The following is a 23,397-nucleotide window of genomic DNA, read 5'->3' as shown; positions in this document are numbered from 1 at the left end:
CCCAGTATTTTGTTTGCTACTGTGTGAGTAGCAGACATCACAAGACAAGCTCTGCAATGCAGCAGGCTGGCAACTCTGAGATGGTCACTTACCCTTTGAGCATCAAGTGCCATGTAAGTAAAATGGGAGTCACAATACCTGCCCTGCCTAACATATAGCATTGTGTGAAGCCCGGAAAATTCTGAAAACTGCAAAGTCTATTAGAAATCTAGAGGATTGTTACTGACAATAAACACAAGACTAATATACTTATTCCAAAGTCATCTACAAATTCACTCTACTTTTCGACTCCTTTTTCTCTTCTGAAAACAGACATTTGACATACTGTACCATACTTCCACCTGCTATAGGCAAAGAGTACAGGGTGTTAATTCCCATGTGGACAGCTCCCATAGCCACATGGGAAGATCAGGACCCTTGCTGAACTACTCACTGGGTATTTGGGTAAGAATATTTTCTAAGAGTAAACATTTTAGTCAAAGACCTGGTTTTCTACTCTACTTCTGTCATGTAGTAGGTTGCAGAGTTTGCTGAAGGTATTTTATGTATTTAAGCCACAATTTTATCATCAGAAAATTAAGGATGATAGTAATGGCTTCAAAGAGCTATTGTGAACATTAAAAGAAATTATGCATACAGTACATTTTAGCACAATACATAACAGATGATACTAAGCATTCAACAAATTGACTTTACAATTTATTATTTATAGTATTATACAAAATATCGTACCGTAACATTATTCTATACCATAATAATAATTACTATTAGTGTTAGTTCTTTCACTATTGTTTTTATTATTCAGCCTATTTTTCTCAACGGATAGGGCAAGCACCAGTGCCACAGTATGCAAAGATTACATGGTCAATTAAGCAGGAATTTTCCATAGTCTATAATATCATAGGGCTTTCTCCTTGAACACCAGCTACCTATAATGGAAAAACAGGTGCTCTCTTGCTGTTGAAACATCCTAGAATGTTCTTTTCTACAAGAACAATTGTTTTATATACCTCCAAAAACATGTTTAAATGTAATGTTGGTCAACAATTATGGAAATATGGACTTTGCAGAGACAATCAAAGATACAAAATCAATCTGACCTGTGGAAAATTAGCTTGGAACCTGGGCTCTTCCATACAAATCTTCACAAATCTCTTTTGGGTAAGTTCATCTGGCTTTGCAAATCCTTCAGGAAAAGATTCACGAAAATGTTCTGAGAGATAATCTTGTAAATGAATATTCTGGTAGTGGGTTCCATTAAGATTGATGCAGCCAGGAGGGTGGGTATCTAAATTAGTTTGATACTTCAGCAGCCCTCTGAAATTAAATTTAAAAAAAAAAAAAAAAGAAGGTGAAAATGAAATGGAAATCAGGGGACATAGTATGAGAAAATAGCCTCTTTTTCTTGTTAACTTTCCATAGCATTTATCTGGAAAGTGCTTTTCATATATCTTACTTAGGAGCAATTGAGAAATCCTAAAACTTTTAATTAATTCTTTACTATGGGACTAAACCAAGATTTTTAGCCCTTAAACAAAGGCCACAAATACATGGTTGGGAAGAATACATCAATATTTCCAACTACTCTGGAATTTCACAGCCTTTATTTCAACTCTATTAGGCATTCGTACAACCATATACAAGTTTTCACTTCAATAAATACTATAATAATGAGTACTTTTGCTATATCTTCAAACACAAATGGGAAAGTGTAGGGATCATATTTGATTTGGCTGAGACTGGATAAATCAGGCCTTGGTGATTTACAGAGAAATATTAAACAAACACAATAACAAGAACTAGAAGTTGGCATCTCGTTTGGTCTGCAAATTAATATACAGCAATTAGACCCTACCCATGTTTACTTTTCAAAATTTCTCCATAAAGAAGACCATATAAAAGACTCAAAATAATTAATCAGGAAGGAGGGCCTAACCCCTAAAATCAATTCTGATTGTTGTATATTTTCTGACATTCTAAGACAAACCATTCAACTTTCTATGTTTGTATAAAAACATAATAAAATTTTTTTAAATAAATTTTTAATAAATTTTAATAAAAAGTCAAGACCTACTTCATGGGAATAGTGCATCAATGGATAGATTATATAAAACATCAAAAAAGATCACTACTGCATAAGCAAATCTTGAAGGAAAAAATTAAGATTTTGAAAAGCACTGGAAATTTGTCAGTGTGTTTTATCTCTATTTTAAGGCCATTAAAATTTTGGTGTCCAAAATTATTTTTCCTGGTTAGCCAAGAATATATTTTTAAATTACTCTTCAAGTTACCAAATAATTAACTTTAATACATTTAAAAAATGTATATTTTAAGAACATCACAGCTATAGTGATTTTATAAGTGATTTTACAAAGATAATATTTTGGAACAACAAAAATTATAACACGAATAATAAGACTAAATAGATCCAATATATGAAAGTTAGAAAGGGCCAAGGCAGTCTTTTATGGAATTCAACATCTACTCAACCTGATCGTTTTCCTTTTGCTCATGTTCATTCCTTTTATCCCTTCTTTTTATATTACTTTATTCCTTATAACTAATCATAATGAAGTCATTAAAGAGCATATAGTATATGTTATAGTATATCATTAAGGAGCAAGATGTATTATGTAACATCAATGGCAGGCCACACACCCATCTTTTAAAGTAATGCAGTAGATATGGCCTAGGTACAGAAGAATTAATTATTATTACAGAAATGTGAACCAAATACAGAACCTTCATAGAATTCTAGTCATATAAAATAATCATTGTGGCATTATAGTTAGAAAACCTATGAATTTTATTCAGCGGCCATTACCCAAACCTGTTGCTCCTACTGACCATCCCAAGGGTGGTGGTTATCAGGTAGGTAGGTCAAAAATCTCAGACATTTATTCTACTAGCCTCAAATTGAACAAACATTGGCATAATGCACTTGGTACTATTCTAGGTGGTTCTACAAAGTTCAGTAAGGAGTCAAATCTGGCCCCTGAACCTCTAAACAAATAAAATCTAGTTAGAAGACATCTTGGGAGAAGCTTAATGGAATTGAGACCACGAATAACTGGAATAAAGTATTTTAATACACCTTAGTAACGTTTGGTAGACATCAGGCCCCAAACATAGGAATTCATATACATTTCACATATATATGCAACAACTGCAAGTAATTATTATTCCCATTTACAAATTAAGAAACTATTTTCATAGATATTAAATAACACCCCAGGGTCACATAGCTGGTAAGGGGCAGTGCCAATATCTGAACCCATTTCTGACTGAAATTCTAAACTCTCCACCTGTCACTATACAGAATGTTAATTCATTGGATCCTTATAACATACCTGTGAAAAAGGTAAGGAAGAGGAAGATTAATATTTATTAAGAAAGTATGTCAAGAATTTTTTAAACATCTGTTTCTCACTTAAACTTGAAAACAAAATAATCATACAGCATAAGTGTTTTGATTTCCCATTACACAGATGAGAAACTTAAGGCTTTGTTTGGGTAAGAAATTAACCAAATGGCAGTCTAAGCATGGGATTCAGAAACATCATCTCCTTCCTTCTACAAACCTATATCATATAAAGCAAATCAGTTGATTAAAGAAGTAGACATCAAGGAAGAAGGTTCAAAATGAACAAACGCCTGGAAATAAAGTCAGATCGTGTGTGTGTGTGTGTGTGTGTGTGTGTGTGTGTGTGTGTGTGTGTGTATTGGATGGGGCTGTTTAACACACCAGGAAAAGGAACATTATTTACTCCTCCTAAGTCTTAACAGTGTTCAGGTGGGCAAGACCCATGTGCTGAGGTCCTTAGAATGACAAACATTACTATGCAGTACAAATCTTTGGGCCAGCTCAGTCAAACAAAACACTGCCATTCCTGGTATTTCAAGGGCTATGTAATATGCTAAAATCCCTTTTTACTTTGAAAGCTGTATGTTACTTTTAAGCTACACTCAAGCTAAATGGCATAGGTTACCTCTGTCTTAAAACCCCATTAAAATGTTTTCTTTGTCTCGGTTTGTAATTGTTGCTAACAAATAGTCAGGGATAAGAGAGAAAAGATCTATAGAGAGACAATGATAACAAAAAACATCATTCATTAAAAAAAAACCCACAAGCACAGAATCTCAGGTTAGATTTGGCTAAATAAGGTAGTAAAAGATACTGATGGGTTCATATGGAAGGATACTGGCACATTCCAAACTCCGTATTTACAGGGTAAGTGCTGGGCATACCAGACAGGTTCTTCATGCCTCACTGCCGATTTTTTTTATAACAAATTTATGTAGTAAAGATCAGTGGCCCCATCTTAGAATAAGTGAACACATTTTGAGCTGTTATCTGCCTAAGACCACACTGTCAGCCAGTGGCCAAGTCCAAACAAAGGCCGTGCTCCCTCCCCTGTACAAGGCCAACCCTCTCACCCTTCCATTCTTCCTATGAACAAAGACCTATGAAATTAAAGACCAATGTATATATTGAACAAAAATTTACTGGTGCAGGCAAAGACCTGAATTTGTCACATTATTTCATTTTAATTAACTTAAATTGAGTAGCTATGATCAGACATGAAAGCAGTAACAACAAAAAAGCAAAGTGAGCACATATTGGAGATTAGTAGGGTGACGCTTGAGAGTATATAGGGATGGTGAACTTTGATTATGAAATTTGGAAAGGGATTCATGAAGGAAGCAACTGAAAAATGTGAAGATGTTAATGGTTTAACAACAGGAGAATGGCATTCCAGTAAGAGGGATAGTATGAACAAATGCACATGGTTTGCTCCCAGATTAGTAGAGGGGATCATGTCTTATGCATTTACATATCCACCCATATGTCCATACTCACTGCCAAACCCTGTCCTCTCTCTAGCAAGTTTCTGGCAGACAGTAAATCTTCAATGAATTTCTAGTGAATTGATTTTAATAGCAAATAATCCCATAATTTGTTTGAATATAACAAGTGCATAGACGTTAAAATAAAAAGAAAATATTCTTGTATGTTTTATTGTGTCTTTCATATTAAATGATAAATAATTTGAAAGGAAAAACCGGGAAGGGAAAAAGATGTCCATGAATGGTAAACAAAGAGTCTTGCCAACTTAAGGCAGTGACAGAGCAGGCGGTAAGGGGAGGAAGCACACAGACCGTGTAGGAATAGGAATACTTATTACTCATTTTTTTTTAGTTTTATTATGTTCCAAAGGACAGATTTTGAAATATCTTTGGAATGTCTAGTGTTCTTCTATCATGAGAAATCATGGATTTTATGGTGTATCAAATACGTGGTTGTGGATGCTATTATTTTTGTACTCATAAGGATTTCAAGATGTGCTTTCAAAACTCAACAGAGTTTCAAAAAATAGGTTTCTTTCTTTTTGTCCTTTTTTTCCTTAAGAGACATTATAGACATACTACCATTTTTTATATGAAAAAGTCACAGAAAATAATACAATACACAGAATAAATCCCACTAGGTTACCACATAGAAATCATAAAAATATTTTATGGCAAAAATTAAATATTACAAAATGCCACACTGCAGAAAGGAGAAACACAAAATCATTCCTACTTTAACTGCACGTTAAAAATGTCTAACAAATGCAGTGTCACTTACGTAACCTTTATGCTTATGATTTTAAACCTTTTTTACAGTGGAGAAAAAAAAAATCCTTGTCCCATGAGGAACCTACTTTTTTCCTAGTATTCTATAACATAAAATGTTTCTTGTCTTTACAGAAAAAATAGAACAACCTGTTTCAGACTGTTCTTTTTACCCTGCTTCAAGTACAAAAAAAAAAAAGAGCTTAAGAAAATACACCCTAATTCATCATTTCAAAACCCACTGGAATTCACTGGATTGTGTGGAATCCACTAGAATGCACACTACTTAAGGTCAAGGATGTGTCCTGTACCTCAGCTGCATTGCTGGTGACTAGAACAGTGCATACAATCTATAGCAAGCATTCAATATCTATTCATGGAATGAATTACTGAATGACCAGAAGTGTACAAACAACTTTTTGTTTTGGTTGTTGTTGAAACACATGATTGAGTCATCATCTGGTTCTAACAAACACAGAAGGGAATTGGAACTCATAATCCAACTTCAAAAAAGATGCCTAGATGTTAGGAAATGATATTTAGTAAATAAAGTAAACCATGTATACAAGAAATAGCATGAAATCAGTCTGCAACTTACATCATCCCTCTTTACCCTTGAGTACTGCTAAGTTTGACCCAAGATTTCAGCCCTGTCCTTACCCTAAGCCAATTCTTATCTAAGCAGACAAATTATCATGAGAGTCAAGTTATCAACCTACTTAGTAGCAGCATGTAGAAGTGGAGTGCTTGCCTCCACTTCCAGCACACATCAGGGAAACCCCAAGCACCTGAGTATGTATCAAACCAGAGCTTTTATTCCCATCCCTACTTGGTCTGGTCTAGCCAGGTTCTTGCCTCTGCATTCTCTCCTGGGCACTTGCAACTGATGCCTGAGTGTTTTCGCATCCTGCAACTTGACTGTAGCACATACTTTGTCTTGTTCTTGCTGATGGTGTTGTCCAAGACATGAGACTAGGCAACACAGGGACAGCATCACAGGTGTGTGACTTTTGCAGTCTCAAGGAACCTTCTCTTAGAAAGGTCCCGTGGCTTGTTCAATGCTCTGTTGTCACCATCTTGAAATACTTAGTAATGTTTTATCAAAGAGCCTCACAGTTTAATTTTGCAGTGGGCCCTGCAAATGAAGTTGCCAGCCACAGACACTATGCAGCTGGCAAAACTAACCATTAGAGCCTAAGAACACAGGATCAAGACCAGAATGTTTCCTAAGTGTGTGAAGTGAAATAGGACATTTTACTAAACAGGCCATTTTACTTTTTTTTTTTTTTTCTCATTTCCCTTGGCTGAAAAAGTGAGATAGCACACGTTACTGTCTAAGTCACAATATAAAGGAAAGGACTTTGATCTCTTGGGAAGAAAAAAATATGCAAGTATCCAACATATCTTAGTATATTCTCTGGTTTCAGGCTTTACAAAAATGGCAGTGGGAATACAAGGATTACTTCACATTTCAGAAAAACATGAATGTACTAAAATGTTTCTTAAATGTAGCCCTTGTTCCTTCTCCTTCCCTCAACTTTCTTACCCTGTACCTCAGCCAGGACCACTTGTTATTATGCATAAGGTCCCAGGAGGAAAACTGAGATTAAAATTACGTGAGAAAGTATTTGGTCTGAAAACTCACTATTTCTATCCTCTAAGTGGGGGAGAAGTACACTCAGTTTAGACTAAAAATTCATGAACAAAAGTAGCTTATAGCACAAATGAATTTATGTACATGAAAATGCTCTGTATATACTATATCTACCTATACACATGGCATCCTTATGGGAGAAAATACCACATGACCTCAATACTTACCCCTACTTTTTTCCAGTATAAAATATCAGCAAAAGTAAATAAATCATAAGACCTTAGTCCAGATTGGATAATATAGAGGAATCATTTTTACACAAAAATGAAAAACAGTCCTACGAATAGGAACTTAGAAGTGGGGAAAAAAAACGCTTCTTAAAGATCATATTTGTATAGAACATGATATTATTAACATATGGGAAATATGTAAATATTATATGAGGGAGATTTGAATCTCATATAAGAAAGACTTCATTCTCCAGGAATTTTATTCACCCTATATACTTGGATGAAAAATTCACAGGCCAAAAAGTAAAAGAAAACAAAGAGATGAATTTTTTTTCTTCTGTGATCCAAAGAATTTTTAGCCACAGAATTACATAAAAATCCCCAACAAAAATTTGCCAATCTACAAAACAACCAAAACAGTTAAGACCTAAAAGTTAATTCCTCTGGCATAGGAATTGATATTCTAGTCAGTGTAAGAACTTATTACCCAGACAACAACAAATATAAACGAGAGTCCCAAAATGGGAATCCAAGTTACGTTTAAACAAATACACAGATTATTTTTTATTGTTACCGAGCGTGCTTTGATAATTGAGGAAATTTGGAAGAGCTTAGAAGGACAACAAATTCCTAGCTAAAAGCCAAATAATATAATTCCCCTTAATCCAACACAAACTGAGTAATGGCTTGTGAAAGGGATTCCCTTGATAAAAATGGGTAAGAAACCTTCTGACCCTCAAAAACACCATAGTTTACCTACGATATATCACTGCCGTGTTGCCTTTTCTCTTTTATATTGGAACTCACAGACACATAATGGGGTAGGCAGAAAACAACCCTGGAATTTTCTACTATTCAACTTCGACTTCAGCTATAGCCCAACATTCTCCCTTTTACATAAGGATTTACACAGTGTATACTTTTCTGTACTTTAGGATTTTTGGTGGTTATGTGAAATTCCTCTCTCCCCTGGATATTTTCAAGGAGTGTATCTGTAGGTTCTTTTTTTTTTTTTCTCTGTGCAATTCCCATTCTCCTTAATCTATATTGTAGCAATGACAGGCACCATTCTGAGGCTTGGTAACAGACTTTAAAAGATGTAGGGCACCTGGGTGGCTCAGTTGGTTAAGTGTCTGACTTTGGCTCAGGTCATGATCTCTTGGTTTGTCAGTTCGAGCCCTGTGCCTGGAGCCTATTTCAGATTCTGTTTCTCCCTCTCTCTCTGCCCTCCCCTGCTCACACTCTGTCTCTCTCTCTCAAAAATAAATAAATATTAAAAAAAAAAAAAAAAAGATGTGGACCACCTGTTCACTGGATGAAGAGCCACAAACCCACGGTGTGTAAAAGAATACTGGTGAGATGGCACAAAAACAGACACATAGACCAATGGAATAGAATAGAAACCCCAGAACTAGACCCACAAACGTATGGCCAACTCATCTTTGACAAAGCAGGAAAGAACATCCAATGGAAAAAAGACAGTCTCTTTAACAAATGGTGCTGGGACAACTGGACAGCAACATGCAGAAGGTTGAAACTAGACCACTTTCTCACACCATTCACAAAAATAAACTCAAAATGGATAAAGGACCTGAAAGTGAGACAGGAAACCATCAAAACCTTAGAGGAGAAAGCAGGAAAAGACCTCTCTGACCTCAGCCGTAGCAATCTCTTACTTGACACATCCCCAAAGGCAAGGGAATTAAAAGCAAAAGTGAATTACTGGGACCTTATGAAGATAAAAAGCTTCTGCACAGCAAAGGAAACAACCAACAAAACTAAAAGGCAACCAACAGAATGGGAAAAGATATTTGCAAATGACATATCGGACAAAGGGCTAGTATCCAAAATCTATAAAGAGCTCACCAAACTCCACACCCGAAAAACAAACAACCCAGTGAAGAAATGGGCAGAAAACATGAGTAGACACTTCTCTAAAGAAGACATCCGGATGGCCAACAGGCACATGAAAAGATGCTCAACGTCACTCCTTATCAGGGAAATACAAATCAAAACCACACTCAGGTATCACCTCATGCCAGTCAGAGTGGCCAAAATGAACAAATCAGGAGACTATCGATGCTGGCGAGGATGTGGAGAAACGGGAACCCTCTTGCACTGTTGGTGGGAATGCAAATCGGTGCAGCCGCTCTGGAAAGCAGTGTGGAGGTTCCTCAGAAAATTAAAAATAGACCTACACTATGACCCAGCAATAGCACTGCTAGGAATTTACCCAAGGGATACAGGAGTACTGATGCCTAGGGGCACTTGTACCCCAATGTTCATAGCAGCACTCTCAACAATAGCCAAATTATGGAAAGAGCCTAAATGTCCATCAACTGATGAATGGATAAAGAAATTGTGGTTTATATACACAATGGAATACTACGTGGCAATGAGAAAAAATGAAATATGGCCTTTTGTAGCAACGTGGATGGAACTGGAAAGTGTGATGCTAAGTGAAATAAGCCATACAGAGAAAGACAGATACCATATGGTTTCACTCTTATGTGGATCCTGAGAAACTTAACAGGAACCCATGGGGGAGGGGAAGGAAAAAAAAAAAAAAAAAACAGGTTAGAGTGGGAGAGAGCCAAAGCATAAGAGACTGTTAAAAACTGAGAACAAACTGAGGGTTGATGGGGGTGGGAGGGAGGGGAGGGTGGGTGATGGGTATTGAGGAGGGCACCTTTTGGGATGAGCACTGGGTGGGAAACCAATTTGACAATAAATTTCATATATTAAAAAATAAATAAATAAATAAATAAACTAATTGGACCAACTTAATCAAAAAAAAAAAAAGAATACTGGTGAGAGTATCTCTTCTACTGTATTTTTATTAGCTCTAGTATAGATCCTAGCTTTAATCATTGCTATTTTCAAGTTATGTGGAATAATTTTGGAGGTTAAAATACTATATAGATATAATTTATTATTATAATTATTGTAGTTATACTTACTATATGCCTTAACAAAGTTGTACATTTTAAGAAACATTTATAAAGCAACACAAAAAAAGTTCCATTTTCTTACAGTTTTCTGGGAGGACTATATTTCAAAACCTTGAAATCTATGTAGCTTGTAACAAAACTGAACTTCTTACTCAAAATACACAAAACACCACATACACACTCGCCAACTTTTATAGATAAATTAGAAAATTATCCCAGATTTTCACATGACATGAATATATTTCATTCAAAAGCAAAGTACCCTCCAAACCATGAATAAATAATTCATTAATTCAAGAAAAGTTTAGAAATTAAATGTATAAATTTTGGGGTCAGAATGTGGGTCAATCCCCAGCCCTATCAGGCACTAGCCAGGTGCCTTTAAATAATCATTTAATTTAACCTTCTGTGCCTCATTTTCCCATCTGTAAAATGACCTCATAGTGCTATGAGATTAACAAAACAAAACAAAACAAAAACAAAAAACTCCATAATGTGTGCATGTGAGAGGTTATATATGTATATATGTATGTGGCATAAATTGCTAAGAACAGTACCTGTAACATATTGAATATTATATAAAACTTGGAAATTATTAGCAATAGTATCATTATTATCCTCTAAAATGATAATGTAGGGGCACCTGGGTGGTTCACTCTGTTAAGCACCCAACTCTTGATTTCGGCTCAGGTCATCATGTCATGGTTTGTGAGATCAATCCCCACCATCAGGCTCTGAGCTGACGCACAGACCCTGCTTGGGATTCTTTCCCTCTCTGCCCTTCCCCTGCTTGCACACATGCACACACACACACACACACACACACACACACTCTCTCTCTCTCTCTCTCTCTATCTCTATCTCTCAAAATAAACAAACATTTAAAATAAAATAAAATGATGATGCATAATCATATTTATCAGTAAGTTCTCCTTACAGAAACCTTCATGTGAGAAGAAAATTGTCCCAGTGTTTCTAATTTTCCCCACAATCTATTGTTTCTAATTCTGGATAAAACAAGTGGAAATATAAGATGTATCAATGTAATATTATAGCTCTCTAGTAAAAACCTAGCTTAGGCTTCATTCAGTTATTTTTAACTTCCTTTGGGACACAAATAGCTTTGGGAATCTAATGCAAGCTACTGTGGGGGTGGTGGGTGGGTGTATTCCAGGAATTCATGGATCCCCGGCACCCATTCAGTGATTCCTAGAGATTATGAATCCAAGTAGAGAACTCCTACTCTATTAAAAAAGAAGTAGGATTTTGAAGTAGAAATAAAGGGCATCAACGTTAAAATAATTATGCACACCTAGTAGAAATTAAGCATCTAGAAACTATTCAGAACAGGTCACTTGTAAGGGTGACACGTAGTATACAAAAGATTTAGCAATTCCCATGAACGTGCAACTCCTCAACCTTCTACCTAACATGGTAGAGCACATCCAGTTATGATCTCTAAAGTGGGACAAAGCTAGGCAAATCTACTGTGTTTATTATTTGAAGGTTCTAGGCTCCCACATACCCATGTAGAGCCCCTATTTGAGGTAAGGTTTCCTTTTGTGATTCAGTCTCTCTAGAACTTTCCCCTATGCCTAGGAATAGGTAGAATAACCATATGTCCTGGTTCAGCCACAAGTCACTGCTTAATTATCCACAGTATCCCATTTCATTCTCAGTGTCTAGTTTGAACAATAAATTATATAGCCAATTCAAATCTAGAGGCAATGAAAGGAAAATTGAAAGGAAAGTGTAGGGAAATAAATTTTTCTCTCCCAGTGCTAGAATAGATTGGCTTAACATAAAACCTCTGGGCCTTCCTTTCCCTGGGCTTCACCAAATTCCCATTGACATTTTAAGTGCAAATGCCTCTCTCTAGTAGGAAGATCATACAAGCCAGTGTGGGTGAAAAGAGCACTCAGTGCAAGTGGCTTCTAGAAGAGAAGATATTTGGAATCAGCAACTCTCAGCACTTGTCTATACTGCATAAATACCTCCATCCCCCAACAGAATGTTCTTAATTTCCTTCTCCTAAGGGCATAGTAGAAGGAGGATAAGCCAGTGCAATAAGCCTAACCTCATAAATATTTGTCTAACCCTGGTTAACTTCTTGAGCCTAAACTCCTATGAAGCCAACAGTGCCTCTCGTTCATTAATGTCATTGTTGACAAAGGCTGCCCACTGTGTCTCCCTGGTTTAAAGAACAGATGATTTTAGAAACATGCACATGGAAATCCATTCTTTTAAATCCCCCTAGAAAACATGATTCAAACAGAATATAAATCACACTCTACAATGAACTCTTGCCAGCAAATAGTCCCAAATGGCAAAGAGCTCTGTCTAAAAGAATAAGTATTATGTAATATATAAATAATATGTATTAATTTATATAATAAAATGAGGTCTGAGAGGCCCAGCAGAGCTAGCACAAAAAAATTATTTATACAATTAGCTGGCGCTCATTGCCACATGTGCTTTTGAGAAGGCCCTTCCCCCTCTCTTTTTAAGAACTGTCACATTATAATTCCTCTCTCATGTAAATAAAAAAGCAAAATACAATTATTATCCACCCAACATACAAGCTAAAGCCAGTGGGTGGTGACTGTGGTAAGACTGAGAGGCAAGGTTCCCAGATCTCATTTACAATATGTTCTCTCCACATGCCTGTCAAAGGAGTAGGGTTAGTCTCTCCGCTGAGGCTCTGTGACACTCATAATTGCTTTTCACTCCAATATCCCTTTTATCAGTAAGTGAGAACGGCAGTATATATCTCCTCCTGATGAGTTTTTCAAATGAAAATAAAGAAGTGTCCGGTTACATTCATGTCTGAAAAGAGGAAACAGTTTTGGCTTTTTTTTTTCCCCAAACGTCTTCCAAATTGAAATATCCATAATATAGCACACAAATAGCAAAACTCCTAGAAAAGTGTGTTAAAAATTAAAAGAAAAAAATTCCCCAGGAGGATGCTTGTCTTGCAAATCCCAAAATAAACCTTTATTGTTAACACCAATTGAATTTTTGAGACCTAACAATGTCATAAAAAATGTTGCCCTTTCAAGGAATATTCTTTTGATCTGCTAAGCTGTTTTCATTATACATTTATCAGATTACAGATAGGAAAATCTGGGCTCTTCAAAAGTGCTGTGTATTTATACAAAAAAGATTCTTCAAACAGTTAAATGTAGAGTTTCATCCTAATACAGCTATTAGTATTGGTATAATTTTTTTTCTAATACTTGAGTATGTCTCTATTATGCCTATATTGCTACATTCACTTGTTTAAACCTGAGACAACCTTATAATGTAGGTGACTTTATTAATCCCATCTAATAGTTAAGAAAGAGGACAAATTATCTGGCAAGGTCATAGAGCTATTAATGGTATAGCTCTTAATTGCCATGCTCTACTGATCTCTTGAAAAGGAAAATTAGCATATTTTAGATACATTTGACCACCGAATAGAAACATCTGATTTGGTTTGTATGAAATGTGTTCTTTTAAGGATGTCACCCAATAAATAGATTTGCTGAGAAAGAATTTAAAAATTCCAAAACATAGGTAACAAGTATAAAAATTAAGTTAAGCTAAGTGCATGGATAATCATGGAACAAGACAATCAGGTCCTAAATAATGACCGTAATATTTGCAGCGAGAAAGATAAACTTTCTATGTTGCCAATGTCATATTACATACACCAGAGCACTACATTTAGTTTGGTTTCCAACTTTAAAAGGGATACAAAGTTCTCTCTCTCAAAAATAAATAAATCAGTAAAAAAACTTTTAAAAACGGGGCTCAGTTGGCTAAGTATCTGACTTCGGCTCAGGTCATGATCTCATGGCTGGGGAGTTGAAGCCCCACATAGGGCTCAGAACCCTGGAGCCTGCTTCAGATTCTGTGTCTCCCTCTCTCTCCGCCCTTCCCCAACTCAGGTGCCTGTGCGCCTGCACGCCCGTGCTCTCTCTCAAAAATAAATAAAACTTCAAAAAAAAAAAATTTAGAAAAAAAAAAGGGGGGGGATACAAAGGAAGCCATACCAAACTGCAGCCAGCCTAATTTAGTGATGAGGAATGTGGCCTCAGGAATCTGATGATCCCTGGGTTCAAACCCAAACTCTTCTACTTATTATGCACGACTTTTAACAAGTTCCTTCACCTCTCGCTGTCCCTGTTCTATCACCTGGACAAGATATAATAGCAATAATGATAATAATAATATAAAATAATAATAATAATGATAACAACAGCATATTTTACCAGGGTTGTTGGGAGGATTTAATGAGATCAAACATTAGTAAGGTACAAGATAAGTGCTCAATGAATATTAACTATGAATATGTTTTTTTTTAATTTCGAATAATGATGAGACTTGAAATATCATAAAGCAAGGAACACATGAACATAATTTAAAAGAGAGGGGACTGAATTTTGATGGCCTACAGAGTCATAGACATCGAAGTCATTGGATTAAATTAAAGTAAAATAAATTCTGGCTCAAAAGAAAAAGAACTTTGTGAAAACAGGAGCTTCCCAAAGACAGAATGGGCTTTTCAATACTAGATATTTACTTAGATTGCATGGGAGACAAAAATCATCTTTCTCAAGATATCGTTTAAGCTTCCTTCAAAACTGGAGATTCTACAAAAGTAAAATGGACCTTTGAAAACCATCAGAAACAACTGGTCTTCCTATTGCAAAAGTCTGCTTAGATAGAGAAACTAGTCAGTCAACAATTTCTCATGGCTTCATCCTTGAAGCCTAAAATTTTCTAAAATTTCTAGCCTACATTGATTCTTCTGTTCTTTGAACTACTAGAATTCTTGAAAATAAAATATGTTTATGGCTGGAAAATATGCAGTCTAAAATTCTCTCTAGTTCTTTTTTAAGTTTATTTATTTATTTTAAGAGAGTGAGAGAGCACGTGCACATGGGGGAGGGGCATGGAGCAAAGGAGGTAAAGAATCCCAAGCAGGCTCCATGCTATCAGCCCAGAGCCTGACACAGGGCTTGATCTCATGAACCATGAGGTCATGCCCTGAGCCTGAGCCAAAATCAAGACTCAGACACTTAACTAACTACGCCACCCAGGCACCCCTCTCCAGCTCTTTCAACTGACGTTTTCAATTGCAAACTAATTACCAACGCTGGAAGACTAAAGATCATATATTGTTCTTCTATACTTCATTATAGTAGTTAGCACACTGATGGAGAGATGCCCAGAAAATACTGATTTCCTGTTCCAATCTAAAGTATGCTCTTTAACAGAAATCTCAGTATAAATCCAAGAAACTTACTTTGAATAACTGCACCTTACTCATATATCCAAAAGTTATAGAATGAAATTATCAAGATATTTCATAAGCAAAGATACGTCTAAGTTCTCAATATTGGCACAAATGATAATAATTTCAACAGATTTACTTACAGACAGATCTTTTAGGAATAAAAAGACTTTTTTGAGAAATGTTTCATTTTGAAAAAGCTGTAAGATTTACCACTAGTAGGGGCGCCTGGGTGGCTCAGTCGGTTAAGCGTCCGACTTCAGCTCAGGTCATGATCTCACGGTCCGTGAGCTCGAGCCCCACGTCGGGCTCTGTGCTGACAGCTCAGAGCCTGGAGCCTGCTTCACATTCTGTCTCCCTCTCTCTCTGGCCCTCCCCCGTTCATGCTCTGTCTCTCTCTGTCTCAAAAATAAATAAACATTAAAAAAAAAAAAAAAAAAAAAACAAGATTTACTACTAGTAAGTTTTCCCACACCAGAAGCATAATCTGTGTGACTGTATTCAAAATTTAACGTCATTGGGTTAAAAACTTTTAGCTATAAGAAGAATAAGTTTTGAGGATCTAATGTACAGCATGATGTCTACAGTTAATAATACAGTATTGTATACTTGAGATTTCCTAAGACAGTAGATCTTAAGCGTTCTCACCAGCAGAAAATAAAAAAAAGGTAACTGAAGTGATATGAATGTGTTAATTCACTTGGTTGGTTGTAATCATTTCACAACATATATGTTTATCATCACATTGTAAAAAAAAAACTTAAATGATATATAATTTGCAATATACTATAAATATATTATTTTGTCAATTATACTTAAATAAAAATTTAATTTCATAAAATTGTGCACTATACAATGCTTATAGGGTTATGTATTTGTTGTATGACACTGATTTCAATATTAGAATAATTGTTTTTTACTAATAATATATAACTATTAAATTGGTATAAGAAATTGATTATATGTAATTCATCCCGCAGATGCCTTTGTTATTTCTTTGCAAAAATCAAAGTCACTTTCTGTTTGTGACCCTTGTTCTACAAAAGTAAAATCAAAATGTAAGAAGGCTTTCTTTTATGTCCAAAAAATGAAGAACTCTCAATACAATCCTCTTTAAGCTTAAGAAATCTGTTTGAACTCCTGAACCTTTAAAAAAATTGACTCTATTTTGAATTACAAAGAAACAGACATTTTCAGTTTTAACTTAATACAACATAAAGGCAAAAGAATGCATAATTAATTATACTAAGAAATGATTGCATTTTTCTCTCTGTTACAGATAGATATATGAAAGAGATCACAATCCCAGGTAAATCAAGATATTAACCTTTAAAAAAAAAATCTTAACACTAAATTCTAAGTACAGAGTTCTCTAAAAATACAGAACCTAGCAGTTGAAAAAAAAAAAAAAAGGAGGTTTTGAGTAAGAATGCCTGAATTTGTATCCAGGATCCATCAGTTAGGTAAACTTTCAGAAGTTATTTACTCTCTCTATACTTCAGTTTTCTGACCTGTTAAGGGGTTGTGACAGTATTGTTTATCTTCATAAAACTGTGATCCTTGGAGACACAAAGTATCTCAATTATTTTGAATTTATCCTTGGCATATAGTAAGCATTATGTAATTGTTTTCAATTACTGTTATCATCAGTAACATCTGCTTACTCATAGTCCATTTTATGATAATAGCTCTGACAGGCAAACAAATTTTCTGTACAGAGAGATTTCTTGGTGTCCTAATAGTCCATAGAACATATTATCCCCCCCCCCAAAAAAAAAGGGAAAAGAATAGAATCCAGAGGTTCCACAGACCATGGCCCTCTTCCCTGTGTGGCAGGAATGACTAACTGGAAGCCATGATTATAATATGTGGCCATGCTTCTGATGCTCTACAACTGTATGTTCTAGAACCCAGTATAGAACAAATTGAGCCAAGACATGGAAGAGAGACCCATATAAAACTGCTATTTAAACCAGTGGCCTCCAAAATCAGAGGAAAAAAAAAAAACATTTTGAACATGCACCCTGAAATAAATACACAATTTATGTATATGACCTACTGTACTGACAAAGTACATTATAAAACATTCTGAGGAAAAGATTAACAGCAAATCTGAAGCTTTCTCCAAACACTGTCTCCCTGGAAACATTTTGGGCTATGATAAACAGGGAATGCCAGCTGTGTTTCCAGGCAACATTGTTTATTAATGGTGGAATGCATTTGCACCAGGAAGACTATGAATGAACTATGTAGGACTCACAGACCTCAGTTTCCTGTGTGCAGTGTATTCTTGTAACTGAGGGTATCCCTTGAAGAGATCTGGGCCGCTACCAAGAAACTGGTTCCTATGGAGCATGAGTCTTGCCCAAAGCAAGGTAGTCTATGCCTTGGAATTACTTATTAATTATTATTTATTAATCTCAAAACTGAGCTACTACATGGGAGGTAAGGGAGAGGAGGTGGGAGAACCAGAGAGACCATCACAGAAGAACGACCTGACATTATCCTATTGACTTTTCTATATTTCTACCCTGTATCATTTACTCAATCAAGTGAACCTGATGCCAAACAATGGTCTATTGTGTCATATTAGTATGAGTCTCAACACAAAACCATAGTCCACTCTAGTGATCATACAGACACATGCATACACAAAAATGTATTATTTCCTTCCTCTAACCAAACAGATTATTTTAAGCACTATACCTTTGAGTACACTGCTTGGGTTGACACACATTTTCAGAATAATTGGTGTATATTCTTTGTAACAAGCTTAGGATACTTTCTTTTTCCCTTTGTGATCTTCTGATATTGACAGATCCTTCTCTCAGATCATTATAAACCAATGTAGGCTTTCTCTGCAACTACTACTGTGGGTAGACCTTTTTACTTTGTTGTTATTTTGGTTTTTGTTTTTTTGTTTTTTTTTTTTAACATTTATTTATTTTTGAGACAGAGACAGACATAGCATGAACGGGGGAGGGTCAGAGAGAGAGAGAGGGAGACACAGAATCTGAAACAGGCTCCAGGCTCTGAGCTGTCAGCACAGAGCCCGATGCGTGACTCGAACTCACAGACAGCAAGATCACGACCTGAGCCTAAGTCGGATGCTTAACCAACTGAGCCATCCAGGCGTCCCTGTTTTTTTGTTTTTTTTAATTTTTAATTTTATTTATTTATATTAAGTTTTGTACCTTAATTCCAGTATAGTTAACATACAGTGTTATATTAGTTTCTTGTGTACAATATAGTCATTCAACAACTCTATACATTAGTCATTGCTCATCATAATAAGTATACTCTTTAAGCCCTTTCACCTATCTCAGCCATCCCCCCACTCACCTCCCTCTGGTAACCATCAGTTTGTTCCCCAGAGTTAAGAGTCTGTTGCTTGGTTTGTGCTTCTCTCCTTTTTTGTCCCTTTACTCATTTGTATTGTTTCTTAAATTCCACATGAGTGAAATCATATGGTATTTGTCCTTCTCTGACCGACTGATTTTACTTAGCATTGTACTCTCTAAGCGCATCCATATTGTTGCCAATGGCAAGATTTCATTCTTTTTATGGCTGAATAATATTTCATTGTGTGTATATACTACATCTTCTTTATCCATTCATCAATTTATGGACATGGGCTGTTTCCATCATTTAGCTATTGTAAATAATGCTGCTAGTGATATGTGTATCCCTTTGAATTAGCGTTTTTGTATTCTTTGGGTAAATACCCAATAGTGTCATCACTAGATCACAGGGTAGTTCTATAGTCCTATTTTTTTTTAATTTTTTAATGTTTATTTATTTTTGAGACAGAGACAGAGCATGAGCTGGGAGGGGCAGAGAGATAGGGAGACACAGAACCTGAAGCAGGCTCCAGGCTCTGAGCTGTCAGCACAAAGGCTAACATGGGGCTTGAACCCACGAACCATGAAAGAGTGACCGAGCCAACGTCAGATGCTTAACCTACTGAGACACCCAGGTGCCCTACAGTTCTATTTTTAACTTTAGAGTAACCCCCATAATGTTCCCACAGTGGCTGCACCACTTCGCATTCCCACCAACAATACAAGGGGAGAGTTCTATTTCTCTACATTCTTGCCAACACTTGTTGCTGCTTGTGTGTTTGATTTTAGCCATTCTGACAGGTGTGAGGTGATATCTCAGTGTGGTTTTGATTTGCATTTCCCTGATGATTAGTGATGCTGAGCATGTTTCCATGTGTCTGCTGGCTATCTGGATATCTTCTTTGGAAAAGAGTCTGTTTTTCAATAGGATTATTTGTTTTTTTGGTGCTGAGTTGTGTAAGTTCTTTATATATTTTGTATACTAACCCTTTATCAGATATGTCATTTGCAAATATCATTTCACATTCAGTAGGTTGTCTTTTAATTATGTTTTTTCCTTTGCTGTGCAGAAGCTTTTTATTTTGATGTAGTCCTAACAGTTTATTTTTTGCTTTTATTTCCCTTGCCTCAGAAGATATATCTAGAAAAATATTGCTACAGGCTGCTAGGCTTTTTTAAACTAAAACCTGGTAAATCTATTGTTACAAATTCCACAGCAGCAAGATATTAGGAATTCCTAAACTTTTAAGAAACATTAAAATACCTTCTTGAAGTTCTTTATTTCTTACTAACTTTCTCTTAGAGGTTATCACGATATAACTACATGGACTTTAAAAACTGCAACGTTGTAAAAGAAGTAACTGTCTTTCAATTTTAATATACTTTTATACTAGATTCATTAAATATGCTATGATAGGGATGCCTGGGTTGCTCAGTCAGTTAAGTGCCCAACTCTTGGTTTCAGCTCCTGTCAGGATTTCACATTTTGTGAGATCGAGCCTGTGCCGGGCTCTGGGCTGACACCATGGAGCCTGCTTGGGATTCTCTCTCCCTCTCTCTCTGCCCCGTCCCTCCTGCTCATGACTTATGTGTGTAAGTTCTCTCTCGAAAAAAAAAAAATAAATAAATAAAACTTTAAAAAATATATATGCTATGATAAACACAGAACTATTTCTTCATTCTTGACACTACCCTCAATTCCATATAACCAAATAATTTTACCACTTTCTATCAAAATTTCTCTAGATTTATCTATCATTACCCTATTTTTAGGTATACATGATTTTAAAAATATTTTAAATATTTTTTAAACTTACCCTGAAACATGCAACATCAGCAGCATGTAGAAGACAAAGAAGAGATTATGAGTATACCAGAAGATGTCATAATTAGAAACTCTGAAAAAACAAATAACTTAATTTCAATGCCACTTTACATTCCATCATTTCAAACATATGTCAAAACTGAAGAAAGTTAAAATAGGAGTTCATCTGAGATTTATCTATTAAGACAAAAGGATTAACATATCATGCAGAGAGAACTGACAAAATTATAACTGACACTTCATAATTTTGAAGATTCCTTGTATTTCAAATAAAGATACATGGAAAGAATTAAAATGAAATGTTTAAAGTAATTATGAGTTTGAGGAGTAGGTAATAGGCTGATAATATGTACTTTCACTGTCCTTTTGATCAATATTCTCAATTTTCAGATGATACCTAAAACAAATAATCCTCCTATCCTAATACATAGTGTGAGAGTAGTCCAAAGGAAAGTAAAATTGAGAGAAACTAAATAGATGCTCATTAAAGTTTTATATTCTTTTCCTGAACAGCCTACATGTTAAAAAAAAAAAAAAACACCTTGGTGTTACTGCCCTGGGGGAAACAAAGAGCCTCAAAAGAAGTGGTATGGTGAGCACAATTTATGAAACTTTTGAGAAAAGTAAGAAGACTAACATATTTTATTTCATATGTCTGGGTAGATATTCAAATATTAGAATCTTGGAGGTGGAAGGCAGATATTAGTAAAAGCTTCTTAGAGGATTCTGATACAACCCCTAGAACTTTCAGAACGCCTGAGATAAGCAATATCCAGGGGTTCATCTACAGCTTCATCTACAGCTTTTGTTATTATAAGCAAGATCATTCATATCCTTGGATCATACGCCTTTTTGCACATAGCTGATTCTTTTTGAACCTAAATTCCTAGAAGGGGAATTGCTACATTGAAGGACACTCATTTTGTTTTTCATACACACTGGCAATTGCTCTCTGAAAATGTTTATCAATTATAAACCCAACTGTACAGTAGGTAAGCCTGTTTCCACAAACCCCAACTCCACTTTATACATTTTCATTATTTTATGTAAGTGGAATTGGATATGATTTCCTTTCTGTGTTACCTTAAATTCTTCTGTGATTTATCTATTCATGATAATTATCCATTTCTACAGTATATTTTTCTTAATTGTTGTGTGTAAACTGTTTAAATTTTAAGCATGTTCCATATAATTTAAGCATGTTCCATAAGATTGTAAGAATTTATTATTGGGCAAAGTTTCTTTTAAATTTTAATGGCATAATTTTTTTACAGTTACCTCTAATTTATCTCAAATTTCATTCACTTAAGCCTTACTTTCTTCATAAGTTTGTAATGGCATCTTTATTATTTAGCAGCTTCTTATATATATCAAAGTCTCCTACAGGGCTTTCTATCAACTCTATCATTAGGTTCAATTCCTTGGTAATTTTTGCAATTAAGTCCTATTCTGTTTGAAGTTACTGAAGCTTAATTGTGGTAATGTTTGGTAAGCCACATTCCCTTTTACTTCTCTTTGGAACATGTACTTGGATATTCCCTCAGGTGAACTTTAGAACTGTTTTTTGCTGAATTCAAAAAACAAAATAATCTATCTTTGATTTTGATGGGAATTGCAACAAGCCTACAAAATGACTGAGGAAGAACTCCATTTTTCCAGTATGCAATCTTTATTAAAATATCTACTTATTTCCCTCAATGCAGTTCTGTGTTTTTCTATATAGATTTTAACAAGTTTCTTATTAAGTTTATTTCTAGATATTCCATGTTTCTATTATTTAGTTTTATTCAATTTCAAACTGATAATAGCTATTATATAAAAGCTATTTTTAATATTTGTTTTGTATTCATTTACCTATTACAATTCTTTTCTTTGGTATAACACTAATGTTTTTTTTTTTTTTCCATAATTCTCTTGGATTCTCTGGCAGAACAATTACATATACCTTTCTGGAAATAATGATGATTTATTGTTGCATTCTTTCTACTAATTCTAAATGTTTCATTTCTTATCATATATAATAATGGTAGAATTAAAAATATCACTTTTGGCATAATTTTCTTAGGAATGTATCTCATGTTTCTTTTATGAGTTTAGTTCTGGCTTTTCTATTCTTTTTAATTTTATAAAGGAAATTAATTCCTAGTTTACTTATTTTAATTCATAACTAGGGCTAAGATTTAATAACCACCATTTAAAAATCTATTGAGATAAAAATATGTTTGTATTCCTGTCACCTGCTATTAAAATATTTACTTATTTTAATAGGTTGACCCATACTGAACCATTGGTGAATTACTAGACTACATTCAACTGTTAGAAATCAAACATTAGGGGCGCCTGGGTGGCTCAGTCGGTTGAGTGTCCGACTTCGGCTCAGGTCATGATCTTGCAGTCCGTGAGTTCAAGCCCCGCGTCGGGCCCTGTGCTGACAGCTCGGAGCCTGGAGCCTGCTTCTGATTCTGTGTCTCCCTCTCTCTCTGCCCCTCCCCTGCTCATGCTCTGTCTCTCTCACTCTCAAAAATGAATAAATGTTTAAAAAAAATTTTTTAAAAAGAT

The 23,397-nt window shown here is 35.2% G+C and overlaps 1 protein-coding gene across 7 annotated transcripts in view; it reads right to left on the bottom strand.

Moving 5' to 3' along the window:
- The window catches only part of NOX4 (NADPH oxidase 4), a 170,649-nt gene that overhangs the window by 106,222 nt on the left and 41,030 nt on the right, over positions 1-23,397 (bottom strand). For all 7 annotated transcript variants that reach the window (XM_045038630.1, XM_045038631.1, XM_045038628.1 and 4 more), the window contains 2 exons: positions 20,831-20,911; positions 1,101-1,317 (listed from right to left, as the gene is read on the bottom strand). In XM_045038630.1, coding sequence (XP_044894565.1) covers positions 1,101-1,317; positions 20,831-20,911 — 298 coding nt within the window. The remainder of the gene's footprint in view (positions 1-1,100; positions 1,318-20,830; positions 20,912-23,397) is intronic.

The sequence above is a fragment of the Felis catus genome, chromosome D1 (assembly GCF_018350175.1).
Source record: "Felis catus isolate Fca126 chromosome D1, F.catus_Fca126_mat1.0, whole genome shotgun sequence".
Taxonomy (NCBI): domain Eukaryota; kingdom Metazoa; phylum Chordata; class Mammalia; order Carnivora; family Felidae; genus Felis; species Felis catus.
The sequence above is the reverse complement of the archived record's forward strand: the minus strand, read 5'-3'. Positions and strand labels throughout refer to the sequence as shown.